The sequence below is a fragment of the Neoarius graeffei genome, chromosome 15 (genome assembly GCF_027579695.1).
Source record: "Neoarius graeffei isolate fNeoGra1 chromosome 15, fNeoGra1.pri, whole genome shotgun sequence".
Classification (NCBI taxonomy): domain Eukaryota; kingdom Metazoa; phylum Chordata; class Actinopteri; order Siluriformes; family Ariidae; genus Neoarius; species Neoarius graeffei.
In genome coordinates this window covers 4,752,575-4,766,338 of record NC_083583.1, presented here as the reverse complement: position 1 = coordinate 4,766,338, position 13,764 = coordinate 4,752,575, and the positions used below count along the sequence as shown (strand labels likewise).

General features: G+C 43.3%; 1 protein-coding gene across 1 annotated transcript in view; it reads left to right on the top strand.

Annotated features, from left to right (window-relative positions):
- caprin1a (cell cycle associated protein 1a) overlaps window positions 1–13,714 on the top strand; it is a 28,389-nt gene extending 14,675 nt beyond the window's left edge. The window contains exons 10-19 of the mRNA XM_060940790.1: window positions 3,379–3,576; window positions 3,673–3,763; window positions 4,034–4,095; window positions 4,180–4,290; window positions 4,376–4,504; window positions 4,882–5,035; window positions 5,245–5,448; window positions 10,587–10,693; window positions 11,731–11,791; window positions 13,302–13,714. Of these exons, the coding sequence (XP_060796773.1) occupies window positions 3,379–3,576; window positions 3,673–3,763; window positions 4,034–4,095; window positions 4,180–4,290; window positions 4,376–4,504; window positions 4,882–5,035; window positions 5,245–5,448; window positions 10,587–10,693; window positions 11,731–11,791; window positions 13,302–13,366 (1,182 nt within the window). The 3' untranslated portion in view covers window positions 13,367–13,714. The remainder of the gene's footprint in view (window positions 1–3,378; window positions 3,577–3,672; window positions 3,764–4,033; window positions 4,096–4,179; window positions 4,291–4,375; window positions 4,505–4,881; window positions 5,036–5,244; window positions 5,449–10,586; window positions 10,694–11,730; window positions 11,792–13,301) is intronic.
- Window positions 13,715–13,764: the final 50 nt, after the last annotated feature.

Genomic DNA, 13,764 nt, shown 5'->3' with positions numbered 1-13,764 from the left:
CTGGCCCCAGAGCCAGTTCTTTGTCAGAGGAAACAGAAAACCTGGTTCCAAACTAAGCACTGGCCCCGAACCAGCCCTGGAACTGCTTTGGTGGAAAAGGGGCATAAGTGACTACGCAGAGGTTCAATTGAGGTTTTTCACTCGCGTGACCAAGTCATGTGATGCTGCCATTTTGGACGGCACGGCTCAAATCAGTTTGAATGCGAGGAAGGCGACAAACGAAAAACATAAAAAAAAAAAAAAGGCGTGAGATGCAGAAAACACCTTCACTACCCAGCGACGTAGGGCATTTACAGGGCGAGCAGAGGGAGAGGTATTTGCAAAAATTGAGGTTAGCAGGCTTAGAGAACGACGTTTACCTGCTTCCACCAGGATTGTTCACTGACGTACGGAAGTACACGAAGCCCTCGTCTTTACCTGACTTCGGCCCACGTGATCTGTATACCTATGTCGTTAAAAACCCATCGCCATAGACAGCTATTGATCTGAAAGCGTATAAGAGTTTGGATGCCTACAAATATTGTCAGGCTGGGTAACATGCCTACATCAGCGGGTCGTCCCTGGAGCCGGTGGTCGCCATCTTATTACAGCTAAGGTTTGTTCACATTTTCATTTACTTTCGGTCCTCAGGATAAACAAAATGTTATTAAATGTCATTGAAATAACTTCTTAGTCTGTTGAGACATGGCCCGTTATAAATTTGCTGTTACCAGGCAATGACCAAGAACTGTATTATTAGGGTCGGTGTCTGTGTTGTAGCAGTGTACTAGCAGCTAGCTGTTAGCACTAGCTAATGTCAACATCATCATAGCTGGTATGTTACTGTAGCAATGTTTACGTTCAGTCATTTGGATGACTGTTAAAACCTTTCAGTCTCAAGTTTTTCCTTTACTGGATTTACTAGTTTACTGTAATTATGATCCGGCAGCTATTTACACCGGATCCAGTGTAAATAGCTGCCGGAGTGCGCTCCAGCTTGATCCCCCTCAAATTAAGCAGCGCGCTGCTTAATTTGAGGGGGAGCAAGCCGGCGCGCACTCCGGAACCTCGGCCGGAGCACTCCAGGAGCAAGCAGGAGCGTGCTGCTTAATTTGAGGGGGAGCAAGCTGGAGCACGCTCCGGCAGCTATTTACACTGGATCCGGTGTAAATAGCTGCTGGATCATAATTACAGTAAACTAGTAAATACAGTAAAGGAAAAACTTGAGACTGAAAGGTTTTAAGTCATCCAAATGACTGAACGTAAACATTGCTACAGTAACATACCAGCTATGATGTTGACATTAGCTAGCTTGACCTTCAAAATGGCGGACACCGGGGCGTCACGTGACCCTGTGACGTCAGGTGAAATACCTCAATAGCATGTCCATTTGTTCAGATACGAGCTAGTATGCGTGGCTCATGTTACAAGTGTGAAGCTATGGCTGTTTACTTTGTGAATGTTTAGTTAAAGTGCTGATGACACGTTTTTGACATCTTTGGCGATGTTTTATAACATAAAAAGTAATTCCCGATGATCCATATATTAATTCACGAAGGCGCCTGTTTTACAAGTTATGATAAACGCGGCTATTTGGGCAAATTTGACGGGGCTGCAGCACCCAGGAGATGAAGGAGGAGGAGGAGCTATATGACGTCAGCAAAAGAGCCTTCCTCCTAACTTAACAGTTTGTTGTTGATGCGGCAGGTGTTCAGTTTGTCATTATTATTTTTTATTTTTATATATATATATATATATATATATATATATATATATATATATATATATATATATATATATAAATATAAATATGAATGAGTTATGTCTTCGAGTTGTGTTGCTGGCTTTTGCTCCAAAACCCACAAGGATGGGGTAAGTTTATTCAAGTTTCCCAGAGATCCCGAGCTGCATGCAAAGTGGGTGAAGCAAGTCAGGCGCACTCGTGACAAGTGGGAGCCCTCACCAACATCCGTCCTGTGCCCTGAACACTTCGATTTGGATTGTTTTGACACCCTTCCCAGCTTAAAGGAATCTCTTGGGTGTTCAGTTCAGCACAAACGTGTTACTACCATCAGCAGTGCCTACAGTGTTGCCAGATTGGGAGGTTTCCCGCCCAGTTGGGTGGTTTCAAGTGCATTTTGGTGGGTTTTGAACATATTTTGGGCTGGAAAACGTCAGCAGTATCTGTTGCCAGATACTGCTGAAGTTTTCCAACCCAAAATATGTCCAAAATGCACTTGAAGCTGCCCAACTGGGCGGGAAACCTCCCAATCTGGCAACACTGCCAGTATTCCGGAGGGGGTCTACTAGTAGCTATGCCGGATCCAAAGACAGTCCTCCTGTCAGAACACGTGTTGTGAAACGACATAAGATAAAGGTACGTAGAGCTATAGATTCTACATGATAATCATAAATGTAATCATAAAGTCGGCGTGATATCAGTCATGTATTTGCTTGTGAAAGCTTGCGGCTTTCATGTAACTGCCGCCTAGCAACGAGAGGCAAAGGGTAAAGAGGGTAGGCTATCATAGATTCTATTCGGAAGAGATCAACACAATTCTAGACTCCCAGAAGAGGAAGAGCTAGCACTAGAGTTCACCGGCGTTTTCATGCACCATTTCCATTGAGTAGAACAGCCAGTGAACCGCAGCGTGTTCTTCCACTGACGGGCCGCAAGCCACGGACCCAGTTTTCTTGCGCTGTGCAATTAAAAGTGGATATTCGCGTAACAACAGCTTCTTTTCACGTAATTATAACAGAAATCTAACATGTTTGTCATGTTGTATAGTTTATTTAAGAAATTGCATAGAGTCATGTTCGTGTCATCAGCACTTTAATGCTTAAAAGAATGAACTGGGATTTTTTTTTTTTTAAATGCAACTTTCACTATTTTGGAATTGAAATGCAGAATTGGAATTAATAAAACGCAAATGATGCCCAACCCAAATAAAGATAATGTACTCCTCACTAATCAAGGTTTTGTGATGTCACTAATCAGCGCCGAGTGTCCTTCATTGCAGAAGCTGGAAAGCACAATAGAAGAAAATGAAGTGTTTCACTGTTGGTCAAACACAACAAAACCATGCTTTGACATGACTGGAGTGATGTAATTAACGTCTCTGTGGTGCAAGTGCTTGTGCTGAGAATGTTGGGGAGGGGGGGAGCCAAAAGTCTTGAACTTATTTGCAAGGTTTTGGACACAGTGAAATGCATCTTGTGCAGACCTGCATGCACAAGTGATGTGGATGGCATCCATAATTCTATACCCATCTTCAAGCAGGTCTTTGAGATTATGAGCCTCACCCCAGAATCCACCCATGCTCTCATATTCAGGCCAAGCGTGTAACAGACTGGTCGTTTGATCACTTCTTTCAGCGTGTGCCTCGTCTTTCTGTACAGATCGTAAACTCCCTCCAGCAGCAGCAGCAGCAGCCTCCTCAGCCTCAACAGCCTCCATCAATGAGCCCAGCACTTGTGAGCTCGGAAACCCACTCGCTCGCCCCTGTACTCCCTCCCTCCTCGGCTGACCCGCTGGTCAGGAAGCAGGCCGTGCAGGATCTCATGGCACAGATGCAGGGCACCTACAACTTCATGCAGGTCAGCAGCTTGTCACGTGGAGATAAACAGGCAAGTTATTCCTCCATGTGCATTCTAAATCTAATTCCCTCCTCCGTTTTATTTTATTTTGGGCAGGACTCCATGCTGGAGTTTGACGGACAGCCTCTGGATCCTGCCATCGTATCCGCTCAGCCTATGAAGTCTGCACAGATGGTCTGTGCTCCAGGTAAAGATGGAAATTTGCATATTCATCCAAAACGCAGCTGGACAATTGAGTCATATTTTCCAGTCACGAAGAGTTTCTATAAAACCCTACAAGGGCTCGAAATGCGTGTGCTGATTGCATACTTTTCCTTCTCGGCAATGACTTTCCGATTCTGCATCAGAAAGGATTAGTCATTCTGTAACATGGCAGCCATTTTGTTTGTGTATCCGAGACCGGATCTGTTCACAATGAGACGACTTGTTTTGAAATCCTGTGCTTGATTTTGTGCAGCTCACACAGAAACCCGACTCCCTCAACACAGCACAGTTCCAGTACATCCAGAGCCCACACAAGTAAGTAGACGCGTCCTGGGGGAGGGGGAGAAAGCATTCCTTAAAGCTGAGCCTCTAAAATGTCCTCCTGTTTCTTGTGTTTAGGTTCCTATGGTGTCTCCTCCCACTGAAGCGTACACCTCTACACCACCGCTCTACCAGCCCCCTCACAGCGCAGACCCTCGGCCTCAACCCGACCCCATCGACCCCCTGCAGGTATTTCCTACTGCTCCTCCATGTGTCTTATCCGGCTGTAGGGATGAGATGTCGGTGTTCAACTTTTCCCTTGTCCATGTTCCAGGTGTCCATGCCCTTGTCACCTGAGCAGCCTCCTGCCCCATCATCCCAGCCCCAGGCCTTTCAGTCGGTGTCCAAACCCCTGCACAGTGGCATCAACGTCAACGCCGCACCATTCCAGTCCATGCAAGCGGTAAGAACGCCCGAGCCCTCGTTTTCTCCTGACTCCATCCTTTCTTTTATTTTCACCTGCACCTTCATTCCCATCGCAGCTAGGAATTTCATACACCGCCACACCCTTTTGCTTTTTAATAGTTCTGTCTCAAAGGGTTAGTTCTTCTGCTTCACAGATTCCTTTACGTGTAAAAACACACTTGACTGAAGAACGCACCAAATACAAAAGTGTTTTTCGCAAATGGTTAAACTTCAGAAGGGCTGCTTGGACTTCCATTATAAGAGTTGGTAGTTTTTGCTGTTCTCAATTAGATGAAGGTGCTAAATATTCCTGGATCACAGATGCTTATTAAGGACTGCATGATTTAATGTTCTTTTGTCCGATCTGGTCGTCAGGTGTTCAATCTGAACGCCCCGGTTCCGCCTTCGAATGAGAGAGAGTCTCAGAAGATGTCCAGTCAGTATCAGAGCACTTACACCCAGAGCTTCAGCAGCCAGACCACACACTCGGTGGAGCAGCAGGAGCTTCAGCAGGAACCTCTCCAGTCAGGTACGTGTCCCAGTCAGAAATTTTTCACTGGAGGACACTTTCAGTTGTGGAACTCTTGATTTTAATAAGAGAAGAATAAAATCTTTATGTAGTGCTGTGGAGAACATACAGAACTAATGTATGATGTCACCTCTCAGTTTTCATAATCGCTGCTTTCACACGGCCGGAGAGCCGGACTTGCTGTAAAATGTCCATTTTGTCCTTTTTAGTCGTCGGAGCGTTCCACTCTCAAGACCAAGGGATTCCTTCCCCTGGGGGCCACCAGTCGATGAGCCAGCAGCCATCAGGGCAGAACGCAGGGTTCGTACGCCAGCCTCAGTCGTTCTACAGCAGCCGAGCTGTGCCACGTGGAGGTCCCCGCAACGCCAGAGGGGCCATGAACGGATACCGCGGACCATCCAACGGCTTCAGAGGTTCGTTCTCTCAATTACATTACTCAAGGATGTGATTTGGGGCTGGTGAAATTATCTGAAAATTTTAGGCGGGGGTCTGGGGGCCACAGGCCCCCAGCTGGTCCAGGGCAGCGCCCTGGTGGGGGGGACAAGGGGGGAAGCCGCCCCGAAGCTCCTGGGTTTTTCTGACTTAAAAATTGTACTAAAATGGCAAGCAAAACACACAAGAAAAAACTTGTCATGATTAACAAATTCAAGCCAATTTAACAGTCAGCATGCAACTCTGACACACTCACTCACTCACCCCCCCCAAAGAACCAGCGTGAGCAGGGCCCGCTAGCCTTGGGACGTAATTCGCCCCAAAGCGAGCCGCGGCGCTCCGCTTAGGTTTCGTTTCTATCCCAACTTTGGACGCTCGTAGCTCGGGCAGGGGAGGTCCCAGTATCCCCAAACTTGACAGCCAGAGACCTCTGCCCTCTCCCCAAAGAACGAAATCGCTGAACAAATGTCTCACAGTTATGTCCAACGTCTGTAGGAACCTCTTTCTCCAACCATTCCCAGCGGAACTTGTTTTTCACTATTCTGTCGATTTCTTTAACTCGATTTGCATCTTTACACTCGATCACGGAGGCTGCCATCTTTCAACTCTGTTTGAAGCGAGCTTACGTACAGCTAACAAGCGCGTTCATTGGTTGTTACAGAGCGATGGGCCAATCACGTACCTCGTTTCATCTCAATGATGTAATTACGTCATTGAGATGAAACGAGGTACATGATTGGCCCATCGCTCTGTAACAACCAATGAACGCGCTCGCTTCAAACAAAGAGTTGAAAAATGGCAGCCTCCGTGATCGAGGCATAAAGATGCAAATCCGAGGCTGCCATCTTTCAAAGTCGGAACGAATAGAATACGAATGTGGATTTGAGGGAAAAATCGGAAACATTTTTTTTTTTTCCAAGTTTTGAGGTGAAAAAAGTGGAATTCCGCGAAAAAATCACATCCCTGATTACTGCCATTTAGCAGACGCTCTTATCCAGAGGAGCCTCAAGGGCACTTCAGCTATTCCTGCTGGTCCAGGGAATCAAACTGGCAACCTTTTGGTCCCAAAGCTACTTCTCTCACCGTTGGGCCATGGCTTCCCCAATTACTTGTCCAAAAAAAAAAAGTTCTCGTCAGAGTTTGTGTAAATTTGGGTATAACGAGACTCGCTAATCGCTCCTCTGATTGGCTTTGAGTTAGTGTGGTTAGTGAGAAGTACACAGTTTAAATCCTGGAGTTTGATGGTTGGTTTTCACGTATGTATAAAAAAGAGTAGCTGGGCAAGGTCAAGGGGTAACGGAGTAACAAAATTTCTGTTTTTGGGCCATTACACTCAAACCAATTTGGATATGAAAATGACTTAAATACATTTTTAATAGGCCATATTAGTGCTTTTAAATGGTAAAAATTTTTCTTTGGATTTTGACACTTTTTGGGTGAAAACCACCAAAATAGGCCCGGTAACGGAGTAACCTGAAAACTACATCTGATTTTTGCATGTTTAGTCAGATAGGGATAACATGCGGTTTCCAGCACAAGAATGTAAAAGTGGCTATTTATTCTGTTAGTATATTGAGTTATCTATCCCCAAACAAAAAATTAGGGTGAAATTGTAACCCCTCTTGAATCAGGGACACTTTTTTTTAGCCTTGCGTGGTAACGGAGTAACAAGGCAACCTGGTCACGGAGTAACAAATAATTATGATGAGTGAGGGTTTGTTTAAAATGAATAATAAGCATTGTTTTATCTTATTTTCTTTATTAAAGTAATCAAATAACTGTTTTAAAGAGCAAAAGGGCTTCATTTATCTTTTAAGTTCATTCAGGTTCACAGTTAATTCATATTCACAGTTCATCATTCACAGGGACCAAAAGTTCATTCAAGTTCGTATCAAATTAATATTCACAGTTCATCAAAAGTTCTCATTTTATAGGAAGTTGGCAAACATCTCCCTAACCAAGTTAAAGTCAGTGGCAGTAAGTTTTAAGAGACTGGTCCTTGTGGATGAGGATGGAGCTGGAGCATCAATTTCTGCTAGAACGTGATCAAGTTTAGCAGAGTCAATGTCATTTGTTGTCTTGAAACCATTTGTTTCTTCGTCAACTTGCTCGAGGAATGAGAACACCCATTTTGACTTGTCCTTCTTATGCTCATGCAGGGCCTGTCCAATGAACCAGTAATGAGTTTTCTCCCAGTAGACAGCATACCATTTGCCAGCGACGACAAACGAAGCAGCTTCTTTTTCTTCCTCGCTGCTGGGATCAGGAACTGACTGGGATGGCACATACTCGATGATCGGAGTCTCATCTGCGATTGGTGTCTCATCTGGGATCGGAGTCTCATCTGATGGGTTGTTCTCGGGTTTGAATGTAGTGTCTTGGGTATCGATCGCAGCTTGAGGCAGGAGACAATGTGTGGACCCAACCTGCCTGGAGTAATTTGACACGGACACGACTCCATGACTTATTGTTCGAACACAGTGCACGTTGTGTGTACCGGGAACTGTGATCGCCGCACCCCACAGTTTGTCCAACTCTGGCTTCATGTCATTGATTTCAGCACTGCTTACATGAAGAATAGTTGTCGATTTCAGGAGCTCCTTGGCACAAGATGCGTATTCTTCTGCACTGGTGATGTGATAACGGCGACTCTTCACACCACTAAAAACAGTTCTTTTGACAGTTCCGCCAATACCATCAACGGCTCCTTTTCCGTGCGATGTTGCAAAGAAGTGCCAATGGATGCGTATGCCTTTCGATTCCAGCAAACTTGAGATGAACAAGAACATGTACTTCTGCTTGAAGTGCTGACCAGCGCCATCAGAGAAAATGTCTAGATCTGTAAGTTCACCTGGCATTGCCGCCCGCAGGTTGTCAATCAAAGTGTTCAAGAAGACGGCAGCAGTGTATTTATCGTGTGACTGGGTGTCAGATGTAATGCAGTACGACTTGGTATCTTCCATGATCCATGCGACAGCAGTGAAGATTGTCACCTGGATGTGACTCCAGTGCGCACTCTGTACCTCATCCTGCTCGATTATCGCAGCATTTTCACTAAAGTCAATCTGCATTACGGCGTGGTTGGGGCGAGGGTTCGAATAGGCCAGCACGAACTCAGCAGCCTGCTTGCTTTTGATGAAGCAGTGAATCTTGAAGGCGGGGAGCTTATCGGCAAGTAACTGCAATGCATCATTTACGGTTCCTGTTTCTTCCACTTTGGCCATCTTCCCTTCATCAGTACGAATCCACTTGAACCATTTGGCATTCTCGGACAACAGTTCATCATCATCAACCAGTTCTGCTAATGACTCGGTGCTTATCTTCCGCTGACAAGTTTCGCACTTCCCAAAAATACAGTTCTCATTGTCAATGTCACAGCACAATGTACGAAGGAGAAGTTTGTGATTGTCAGGAATGGTATTTATTCGACCGAGTCCTTGGAGTATAAGATTCACGTTTTCATGATATTGGCACACGCAAACATTGTGCGGCATATCACTTCTGAACAGCACCACATCTGGCCGAAATGATTTGAAACTCGTCAGTTTGACAGAGTCATTTGGATTTTCTTCTTTATAGAGAGCAAATGCTTCCTGAATTGTCATTAAGAGGCAGTGGCGCTGTTCTTTGACTTTTTTGCCATCTCTAACGACCGTTATGCTGTCCTTCCTGCCTGGGGCCGTCCAACTGATGTCTGACCGAAGGTAGAATTCCTGTATGCGATTTCGTATTTCATCTGGAATCTTATTAGCCGGTGGTGGTGGTGGGAGTTGTTCTGGTTCGGCAGCTTCTGGTTCCGCAGAATACTCTGCTTCAAATTGCTGGGTCAGTTTAGTAACAACCTTCCTTCGTTTGCGTGGAGATTGTGGAAGGGTATTAAGCGTACGCTTGACGGCACGATTGAGACTTGAGGGTGTACTGTATGCTTTAGCTTTGTTGTTTTCTGCTTTTTTGGCAGCCCGCCACGTCCGCATCCTATCTCTTGCCTTTTCATTATCAGCATCTTTTATTACATGAAGCCACCAATGCAAGTAGAGAAGACATGAATAAAAATTCTAAGTTGAACTGAAGAAGCCCACGAAGCCATGGAGGGTCAAAGATTGTGAAGTTGTCGAGTGCCCAGGGTGAATAAAGATATCATCTTACTGCATGTCTGTGATGTTTTAAGACTGGTATTGTGCTAATCTGCATTTCTATAACATAAAAATGGGAAAAACCGAAAAGAAATGCATTGAAAACATTGATTTAGTAAGTTAAAAGCTGATGTTACTCCGTGACTTAATCAGTTACTCCGTTACCTGGTAACGGAGTAACTGATTTGGACCACTGAACAAACAACCAAAAAAATTTTAAATCAAACAACTGATCTTAGAATCTGATTATAGGTCCAAAGAAGCTTTCTTTTTAAAAGTTTCACTTTTTCAAAATAAAAATTAGGCAAAAAAAAATTTAAAAATGGGGTTTTTTTGGTAACGGAATAACAATCAGGATTACCCAAGATTGTGAAATTCAGACCATTCAAAAACACCTTTTTTCAGATCAACCCCTAAAACTAAGGTTGTATGCTAATTTTATGATCATGGCAATGCAAATAATAGTTAAATGGATAAGATTTTGAATTAAACACTGAAGAAAAAACTTGAAGCAAAAATGCCAATATTTATGTGAAAAAATTAGTTCCGACATATTTACACACACCCCAATTCAAACAGCTCTCATTTTTTTCGTAGTGATCCAATTAGAGAAATTCAACTTCTTCCAGAAGGTTCAGACCAATACCTAAACATCTAGAATGAGCAAAAGTGCCTAAGACCATTTTGAATTTTTGCCATCGATGTTCACTTCCCCTTGACCTTGCCCAGCTGTTCAGTCAGAACAAAAGTAATGGTGCCCAGTAAAAGGAGTGCGTTACTGGTAGATGGATCATTCACAGCACTCTGAGCTTTGCCTTTTTATGATCTGGGGTGTGGAGTCTAATGTGAATGTAGTTGAAGGTTTAGCAATGACTGAACACTCCTTTTTCTAAATCTGGGTTTTTTTTTTTTTAATTCCTTATTTTATAAAACTTGATTTGATGGATTTAAAAAAAAAAGTACGGATTGTGATTGGTCTGTTTCAGGTGGATATGACGGCTATCGTGCTCCTTTCCCCAACACTCCCAACACTGGCTATGGACAGACCCAGTTCAGCACTCCACGGGATTACTCAAGTGGCACCTACCAACGGGTACACACTCATCACCCCACACACAGTATTAAACTGATGTTCTGTGTGCATGAATGAATGTTAGTGTTTGATTCATATTTCTAATAGAAATCGCTGATTCTCCCAGAGCATAAATTACGTACAGTAGTAGCCTAATTAGGGTGGAGTTTCTCAAGCACTGTAGCCCAAAGACCCCTGCTAAATGGGAGAGCAAGTATCGTACTAATCCCTTGCTTGTTCAACCAATTAGTGGTCTTAAACTAGTGCGGGGTTTTTTTTTTTTAAACACCTACCCCAGATCACATGTTTATGTAATTCAGCAAATGTATGTATGGTTGATCTGATTGTGTACATGGAAAGAATTGTGATCATGGAAACTCCAAAATATTTATTAGTGACTTTAGCTGCTTGTCTTAAAAGGGTGGCTTACCCTTCCCAGAATCCTCTGCTGAGGAACCAGGTGCTGCTTTCAATGTGAGTGATGTGATTCAAATACGAGCCAACAATACTGCAACATGGGAGACCATAGGTCTTTACCTGGAATGTGAAATTGAAGATGTTTTGTCAAAGTATGTTGTAAGTTCTTTTAATGGACCGGTTCTGCAAGCAGCCATGACGAAAAGATGGTGTGGTTTGAGCAAAGCTTCCATAAAGTGTACACAAGGGAAAAAGGAAGGGCAAAAGTTGTAGACGAGTTTCAAAGGGGTCAGTAGCAGGGAAACTTGTAGGTTTTTGGTGTGTAGCGGTCATGTGCCTTCAAAACAATTAGATTCCGGGAAGGGTGAGCCGGCCCCTTTAAATCAGTGCTGCTTTTTATAAAGCTAAAAGGGAAAATGAGTTTTGATGATCTGCTACTTGATTTTAAAACTCCTCAATCCTGGTCATCATGGAAAAATCCAGTTCATATAAACCCTGAGTTTTGCTGTAATCAGATTTTATATCCAAGTTGACGTGAATCACTGCTGGAATCTGACTTCACTGTTACTAGATTGCTAGTCCGTGTAAACTCCAGTCTGACTTTCCTTTTCCTCATCGCCCCCATTTCCTCTTCCCTACAGGAAGGATATCAGCCGAGCTTCAAGAGAGGAGCTGCCCAGGGAGCTCGAGGTAGCTCTCGAGGTAATGCTCAAGCGATGCGATCCTAAAACGCTTTGAGAAGACGTAGTTGTCTTTGGCCACCTTGAACATTCATTTATTGAGAATGGGTTAACCTTGGCCCTCCCCACTTTTTTTTTTTTTTCTTTTTCTCCCTTCCCTCTTCCCCTCTCACCCCTCTCTTGCACTTGTGCGCTCTTTGACATCAGTGGTATGTTTCTATTTTGGCTTATCAAGTAACCCTTGATATTTTTGAGACACATGCAGAGCTGAAACTGTCGTTTATTTCCCCCTCCTCCCCCAGTAAGGTTGTGTTAAAAGCAAATAGATATTCATGTAAAACTTAAGATTTTCATTAATTTATTTTTTGTATAAAATAAAATGCAAAAAACTAACCGCCACTGTTAATCCAATACATACGAGGGGTTTTGTTTGGTTTTTTTTTTTTTCCCCACCTTTTTCTTTTTACCCTCCTTATCCTGGAGTTCTCACCAGTGGGTTTTGAAATAATCCCATCGTCCTCTTATTTCATTTAGAAGAAATTCCTGCAGCCCTGGCCTTTGTATGCTCATGTTGCTCCTTGAGAGAATGTTTCAATAAAGACGTGTTGCATTACCTGCTTTGTCTGCTGCTTCATTTTCTTTTTTTTTTTCCTTCCTTCCCCCCTGCCCCAGTGTGCTTTTTTTTTTTTTTTTTTTGGGTGCTCCAGAATCTTTATACCTGCCTAAAACAGGATCATGGATTATGCTGGCTTTGGCTATAAAACTTTTTCTTTATATTAAAAAGAAAGGATTGCAGTTTTTGGGGGGATTGTGTGGGTTGGCTTTTTTTTTTAAATAATTTTTCTTTGGTCTGCCTTAGCTGTCCCAACAAGATTTCCACGGCTTTGCTTTCCTGTCTCTTTTGCGCTGTTTATCGTCCTGCTGTACAGGGAAAAGGTCATGTTAAAATGCTGCTACTGATTTTGGTTCTGATCCTAAATCCAGCAGTGTTAGTCCACTTTTCTTTCCATCTGGCTTCTGGAAATACTCCACAATGCTAAAACTGTAATCCTGTAGAGCAGGGGTGTCAAACAGTCTGATAATCTGATTATAATCCTGTCATGCAAGTTATAACTAATGTACTAATTGAATTAAAAAAAAAAAAGCAATAAATTCAGGTGCTGACACAATTCAGGAGTCTCTTTCCAAAAGGACTAGTTTCATAACTTTTTTTTTTTTTTTTTTTAAATACAGGATTATTCATATGCATTGTTTACAAGAACTTGATGTTATAGATCACTTCACTGTCCTCTAGAGTTTGACACCCTTGCTGTAGATCGCGTTTGGATTTCTCTTCCACACAAGTAGGATTTGTAGCTCGGATTTAAACCTCGTCCGTTTGCTAAAATGACCTGTTTTTAGTTGCTTAACCAGGTGAGTCCTGTCTTCAACTTTAAAGACTTGTGCATGCGATTCATTACCGATTCTCAACATGCATGATTCTGATTTGAAAGACGAAAACCTGTGATCACGTCGGAATTCTTGTGTTGCAGGACGAGGCGGACTCTACAAACCGGGCCGAGGGATGAGCGCCATGGCTGCAGTACAGACGAGCTAACCCTCAACACCCTCCTCCATCTGTCCATGTAGCAAGGTGTTTATGCGCGCACACAATACGATCATAACGAAGCCATACCACTCTTAACTAACGCTGTACATTGTAAAGCTTTCAATCAGTTGCACGCTGTTGATAGCCTTAATTCTGTAAAGCAGGAACGTTTGTGCCTTTTTAGTTTGTCTAAAATTGGACCAGGATAATTATTCATATATATAAAATACACACAAAAACATAGCCAAAAAATGTGAAGTATGATCTGTACTGTATTGTAATTTTGTTTGGATCGCCTCCTTTAATCTCCACCGTACTAATGATGACGAGCTTCGTAGAATTAAATGTCTTTCAGTAGAGCTGTGGTGGTTGTGGTTCATTGCAGTCGTTCTTTTTGGAGATGAAGA